This window comes from Vespa crabro, chromosome 23, assembly GCF_910589235.1.
Source record: "Vespa crabro chromosome 23, iyVesCrab1.2, whole genome shotgun sequence".
Lineage (NCBI taxonomy): Eukaryota > Metazoa > Arthropoda > Insecta > Hymenoptera > Vespidae > Vespa > Vespa crabro.
The window spans coordinates 250,381-257,970 of record NC_060977.1 but is presented as its reverse complement, the minus strand read 5'-3'; the positions used below and the strand labels follow the sequence as shown (position 1 = coordinate 257,970).

Sequence of the window (7,590 nt, the reverse complement as noted above, 5' to 3'; positions counted from 1 at the left end):
ATCTTCGTAAGAAGTGCTTAAGGCATCGCCGTTTAGCACAACGAGTGAAGAGACGCGATATCAATGCTGCTCCCCTGGCTGCAGAATATCAAGCGGCCAAAAAGCTTTGAAGTGAGCCATCAAAGCCAGTCAACGACGGTGCTGGAAGGAGCTGTGCCTGGAAATTGATCAGAATCCGTGGGGATTAGGGTATCAGATCGTCACACGCAAGCTGGGAACTCGAACGCAAGGATTCCCTTAGGACGCGAGGACGTTGGATTAAATAGTGCATACTCTATTCCCCTCACAGCCGAAGAGAGAGATTAGCATGGCTGCGCCTGGCATAACCTAGGCATCACAATTTACGGTAGAAGAGCTACTCAGGGCAGCATCATCTGTGCGGAAGAAGAAAGCACCAGGTACTGACGGACTTCCAGCGGAAGTAATTAAAGCCGTCGCGCAGAGTCACCCTGCGCTCTTACTAATCGTGTACAACTTGTGCCTCAGGGAGGGCATCTTCCCCGCCCCGTGGAATAAAGCGAGGCTTGTGCTCATCAGCAAGGGCAAGGGTCCAGCATAGGTAGCTTCGCCATACAGGCCTATCTGTCTGCTCGATACGGCTGGCAAGCTCCTGGAGAAGCTGCTTAGGCCAAGGCTGCACGCAGCCGTGAGGGAACGGCGACCTTGCTGCCCGCCAGTGTGGATTTCGATCCGGCCTTTTTACCATCCTCGCAGTTCAGGACGTTGTCACGGCCGCAAAAATGACGGAGCGCGGGAATCACCATTCCCGCCCTTTGTGTCTGCTGGCCACCTTAGACGTGAGAAATGCCTTCAACTCCGTTAGGTGGGACTTGGCAATGGAATCGCTCGAACAGAATTTTAGAGTTCCGGAGTATCGACTCCGAATACACGGGGATTATCTGAACGAGCGCTTCCTTGTGTACTTTACTGGCGATGGTCCAAAAGCATGGAATTGATATCGGGGGCAGCTCAGTGCTCCATACTTGACCGGATATTTGGAATATTTTCTACGACGTTATCCTACGTATGGCAGTCCCTGAAGGCGCTTTCTTGGTTGGGTACACAGATGAAATTGCAGTTGTCGTAACTACAAGAGACACGGAGGTGGCACAGCTGCTGCTCAACTAGGTCATGCGCAGAGTCATCTCCTGGATGGGAGAGCACGGGCTATCCTTAGCAGCACAGAGAACAAAGATCGTGCTAATAACGAAGAAGCGCATCAACATCTTGCTCAGCTTCTCCGTAGGAGACGCGACGGTCCAGGCTAAGTCGTCTATAAGGTACCTTGGAGTAATGCTCAATTGCAAACTGAATTACGGAGAGCATATAATAAGGGCGGCCGACAAGGCGGCAAAAGTTATAGCCACGCTGGGCACACACATGCCCAATGTCAACGGACCCCGGCCGTGCATTAGGCGAATAGTGATGCGTGCCGCCGAAGCAGTGATGCTGTACGGCGCAGAAGTATGGGCGGAGGCGCAGCAAAAAGAAAATTATCGCAAGTGCATAGCCGCGGTACAGAGGTAGGGCACTCTCCGAATCGCGTACTCCTACTATACGGTCTCTTAGTCCGCAGTGCTAGTGGTCGTGGTGGTAAACCCGATCGATCTACTAGCCCAGAAGAGACAATTCATCCACCAGCAAAGGTCCGCTTTGGGTAAGAAGGAGGCATCATGGCTCGTCAGTTCTACCAGCATTGAATCCTCGCAAAGCAGTTGGGAATGGGGGCCCAGGGGCAGATGGACGGCCCGACTCGGCAGTCGGCTGTACAGCTGGCTAAACTAGATGGCGGGGAAGGTCGAATTCTACCTCACCCAATTTTTGACAGGGCATGGTCTGTTCTGCTTGTACCTTGCAAAAATGAGGAAGGTTGCAGACGGCAAATGCTACTTTGGTGACTCAAACGTCGACGACGCCCATCACACGTTCTTCATATGTGCACGGTGGAGCGCCGAACGATTTGCCTTGGAGCAGGAGCTCGGAGTCATCTCGCTGGACAACAATGTCGAGAAAATGCTGCGAGGTCAGAAGAAGTGGAACAGGGTGGCCTGTTACGTGAGGGAAATCTTACGCAAGAAGAAGATGGTTATGGATGACCCATAGACATGCCACCAACGTTGCTCCAGGTTCCTGCCACTTAGAGCCGAATGAGATAGACCAGTTTAAGGGCATGAAGCAGTGGTGTCATCCCGAAGTAATACTACAAAGCGGTGCAGGGATGGTTTCGTTATGCCACTAGGATGGAAATGCGTTTAGTCGGTAGTGCCTATTCCAACGATGAGCCCGACACTCCAGGGACTATAACGGGGGACCCAAATAGTAAAGTGTTCCTCTAGCGGGCAGGGATCCTGGTTCAGTGCGTAAAAATTGGCATTCACAGACCATAAAAAAAATAAAAAATAAAAAGAAAATATTATCGTTATTATCATTATTATCGTTATGAACGTTATTGTTGTTATTAGTGTTTTGATTACTACTATTAATAACTTTATTATCTTTATTATTAATATTATTAATATCATTAATACCGTCATTATAGATATTATCGATAATATTATTATTATTATCGTTATTATCGTTATTATTATCGTTATTAATGTTACAATCGTTATTATTGTTATTATTATAATTTTTTTTAAATCTAATCGTTATTATCGTTATTATTCATATTATTATTATTATTATCGTTATTATCATTATTATCGTTATTATTGTTATTATTGTTATTATTATTATCGTTATTGTCGTTATTATCGTTATTATTATTATTATAATTATCATCATTATCGTTATTATTTTTATCGTTATTGTCGTTAGTATTGTTATTATTATTCTTATTATTATTACTGTTATTGTCACTCTCATTGCTATTATTATTATCGTTACATATTGAAATATTACGTCTAGGCGAGGGAATGTTATGAGAGTTCCACTCGACCTAAATCGTCGGTCGAACTCATAATTATTCTTACTAGTCGAGGAATAGTTATGCGAATGACATATAAGCCGTTGCGACTGCTGGACATAGAAATATTCCGACCAGTCGAGGCAAATTGTTGCAAGGGCCTATCGGACCATTTAGGCTGTCGAACTTGGAAATACTCCAGCTTGACGAGCAAGTAAAATATAAACCAATGCGACCGTCGGGCATGGAAATATTCCGTATATGCGAGGTAATGATTGTGCCTATCGAACCAATTCGGCCGTCGTTCATAGAAATATTCCTAGTTGTTGGAAAATTATGCGAGTAACTCTCGAACCCATACGGCATTCTAACTTAGAAATTTCCAGCATTTTTGAACGAAGTTATGCTTGTAACTTTTGAACCAATGCTACTATCGGAATTAGAAATATACCTACAAGTCGACGGAACGTTTTGCCAATCAAATCGATGCCTCTGATGGACTTGGAAATTCTCCGCATAGTCCAGTGAAAAATATGCGGGTGACTCCCGACCAATTGTGACTGTCTGAATTGGAAATAAGCCGAATATTCAGGAGAAAGTTATGCGATTTCCACTGGAACCAATGTGGATGTTGTACTTGGAAATATTCCAACTAGTCGAGAGATAGTTAAGTGTGTGCTGATCGAACAAATACAACCGGCAGTCCTAGAAATATTCCGATTAGCCGAGGCAAATTAATGAGTGTGCCACTCGAAGCAATGCGATTGTCTAGCTTAGAAATATTCCAACTTGTCGAGAGAATGATATATAAGTGCCACTCGGAACCAATGCAACTGTCTGACTTGGAAATATTCCGTGTAATCGAAGGAATGTTATGCGATTGCCTCTCGAAACATTTCGAAAGTCGGACTTGGAGGAATTCCGACTAGTCGAGTGAAAGTAATATAAGTGTTTCTCAAATGAATGCGACTCTCGGACTTGGAAAGTACCAACTATTCGAGTGACATTTATAAGAGTGCTTCTATAACCAATCCGACTGTCAAAACTTAAAAAATTCTAACTAGTTGAGGGATAGTGTGCCTCTCGATGGATGGCGACAGACGAACCTAGAAATAATGCGACAAATCGAGCGAATAATATCAGAGACCCACTAGAACCAATGCGACTGGCGGTCATAGAAATATTACGACTTGTTGGGAGAAAGTTATGCGAATGCCTTTCGCACCATTGCGGCTAGTCGGCGGAAAGTTAAGCGAACATCTCTTGAACGAATACTACTGTAGAAATAAGAAAATTTCTTACTAGTCGAGGGAAAGTTATGAGAGTGCACCTCGAATCAATGAGACTATCGAACTTAGTTACATTCCGACAGATCGAGAAAATGTTATGCGATTGCCCCTCGAACCAATGTGACTGTTGGACTTGGAAGTCCGACTAGTTGGTGAAAGTCATGCGTGTGAATCTAGAACAATTACGTCGATCGGACTTGGATGTATTCCGACTAGTCGAAAAATTTATGCGAGTTTCTCTCGAAAAAATGTGGCTATCAAACTTGGAAGCATTCCGACTAGACGAGGGAGAGTAATGCGAGTGATTCTAGGAATAATGAGAATGTCGAACTTGGAAATATTCCAACTAGTCGATGGAAATTTATAAGAGTTGTTTGTGAACCTAATCGATTGCCGGGCTTGGAAATTTTACGATTAGTCGAGTGAATATTATGATAGGACTTCTCGAACCAATGCGACTATCGGACTTGGTAATATTCCGCATAGTCGAGGGACAGTTGTGCAAGTCCCTCTTGAGCCAATGACACTGCCAGACATAGATATATCCAACTGCTCAAATGAGAGTAATGCAATTGACTTGTGAATGAATGCTATTGTCGAACCTAGATTTATACCGACTAGTAGATGGAAAGTTATGGAAGTTCTTTATAACCCAATGTGGCTGTCTGAATGGTAAATATTCCGTATAGAAGCATGAAGTTATGCGAGGACTTCTCGAGTCAATTCGGCGGCCGGACTTGGAATTATTTCAACTAGTAGGGGAAAGTAATGGGAGTGACTTTTGAACCAATGCGGCGGTAGGGCAAGGAAGTATCAGGACTTGGCACCGAAGTTATAATCGTTATTATAGTTATTATCGTTACTACTGCTATTATTTATATTAAAGTTATTATCGATATTATTATTATTTTTATTAATATTATTATTATTATTATTATTATTATTATTAATACCATTATTGTCGTAATTATCGATATTATAATAATTATCGTCATTACCGTTATAATCGTTAATATCCTTATTATTATTATTATTATTAATATTATTACTATTATTATTATCGTTATTAAAGTTATTATCGTTATTATCGTTATAATGAATATTATGGTTATTATCGTTATTATCTTTATAATCGTTATTATCGTTAATTTTGTTATTATTGTTATTAATATTTTCGTTAATATCTTTCTTATATTTATTATTATTATTACCGTGATTATCGATATTATTGTCGTTAATATGATTATTATCGTTGCAATCGTTGCTCTTATTATTATTGTTATTATCATTAAAATTATTTATGTCGCTATTATCATTGATTAAGTTAATACGGTAATTAATGTTATTATCGCTAGAATCGTTATTATTGTTATTTTCGTTGTAATTGATATTCTTATTATTATCGTTTTTATCGTTATAATTATCATAATTATTATTACTCTAATTATTATCATTATGGAAATTAATATTGTTATTATCGTTCCCCACTGTGGGTAGGGGGTGGTAGTCAACGTCCACAGTATTCCTTACTTGTCGTAAGAGGCGACTAAAAGTGACCGTGTGAATGGTGTGTGAATGTTATTGCACGGCTTTTCCTCTCTATGTTTTTCTGTCATATCTCCTTCTATTTTTTCTATCACTCTCAAGGTTCCTTCCCTTCCTATTCTTTCTTTTGGGATGCTTGCCTCACCTAAAATAAAACACTCATGATGCGTAATAAAGCGAAAATCATAAAAGGGCGTGGGAAGGACACATACGCCACCGGGGTGTCACGTGGTGATAGGGCAAGTAACCTGCCTTTGTCAACCAGCAACTGCCGGGAGCTTTGCGCAGGCAATCTAGCATCAGCTCTGGATTATGCACCAGGATGAACACCACAGGAAGACGACATAGCCGCCGGTGCGTCTAAAACGGCAGGACGGTTAAGATGTGAAGAATGCCTCTTGGAGGAGTGGCGATGTGCTGCCAGGGTCGTATAGATTATTCGGCTCGCCGGTTTAACGTCATCTTTCCAGCCTGCGAAGGGGACGCAACAAGATCGAGATATAGAGAAACTCGCGTTATTGGAACGCCTCCTCGATAGATTAGAAAGTCAATGAAAATGAAAGAGATATCAACTTTTCGTTTTTCGACGATACGCGTATATGAGCGAAAAATCTCATATAAGACATGAAACAATGTTAAAAACTTTGATTCCAATATAAAATACATATTTTATCATATGAAATGCAATATTCTGAATCGATTGATAACATTTTTTAAACAGTGGCACAAGAATTATTAAAGATTTAACGATTTTATCTTCGCATATACTGAAATTCGCGTATGTCGATTACGTTTATCGACAATTATCATATGAAAACGCGTATTTAAACATAGTAAAAACGTTATATTCTCGTTATATTCATAATGCTGCATCGATAGAATTTAAAATCAATGAAATTGAACGAGATTTCAACTTTTCTTCTTCCGATGATACGCGTATATGAGCGAGAAATCGTATATACGATATGTAACAATGTTAAAAACGTTGATTCCAACTTAAAATAGATGTTTGATCTTATGAAATGCAATGTTATGAATCGATTGGTAACATTTTTCATACTGTGGCACAAGTATTATTAAAGATATCACGATTTCATCTTCGCATATACCGAAATTCGCATATGGCAATTAGGTTTTCGACAATTATCATATGAAAACGCGTATTTAAACAAAGTAAAAACGTTATATTCTTGTTATATTCTTTATTCTGCGACGATAGATTAGACAATTAATGAAATTGAATGAGATTTCACTATTTCGTTTTTCGACGATACGCGTATATGAACGAAAAATCGCATATACGACTAGAAACAATGTTAAAAACTTTGTTTCCTATGTAAAATAGATGTTTTATCCTATGAAATGCAACGTTCTGAATCGATTGGTAATATTTTTCAAACTGTGGCAAAGTAGTATTAAGGATTTCACGATTTTATCTTCTTCTATACTGTAGTTCGCATATGTCGATTACGTTTTTCGACAAATATCATATTGAAACGTGTATTTTTAAAAAAGTGAAAGCATTATATCCTTGATATATTCTTTATTCTGCATCGATCAAATATAATATCAATGAAAATGAACGAGATTTCAACTTATCGTTTTTCGACATACGCGTGTATGAGCGAAAAATCGCATATATGACATGTAACAATGTAAAAACTTTGATTCCAATATAAACTAGATGATTAATCTTATGAATTGCAATGTTCTGAACCGATTGGTAACATTTTTCAATCTTTGGCACAAGTATTATTAAAGATTTCACGATTTCATCTTCGCATATACCGAAATTCACATACGTCGATTACGTTTTTCGACAATTATCATATTAAAACGCTTATTTAAACA

At 39.6% G+C, this 7,590-nt stretch overlaps 1 protein-coding gene across 1 annotated transcript; it reads left to right on the top strand.

Annotated features, from left to right (window-relative positions):
- The first annotated feature begins 1,131 nt into the window (after nt 1-1,131).
- LOC124432138 lies at nt 1,132-1,661 on the top strand. Its single transcript, XM_046980762.1, has 2 exons — nt 1,132-1,523; nt 1,577-1,661. Exons 1-2 carry the CDS (start codon nt 1,132-1,134, stop codon nt 1,659-1,661), a joined length of 477 nt encoding a protein of 158 aa, XP_046836718.1.
- Nucleotides 1,662-7,590: the final 5,929 nt, after the last annotated feature.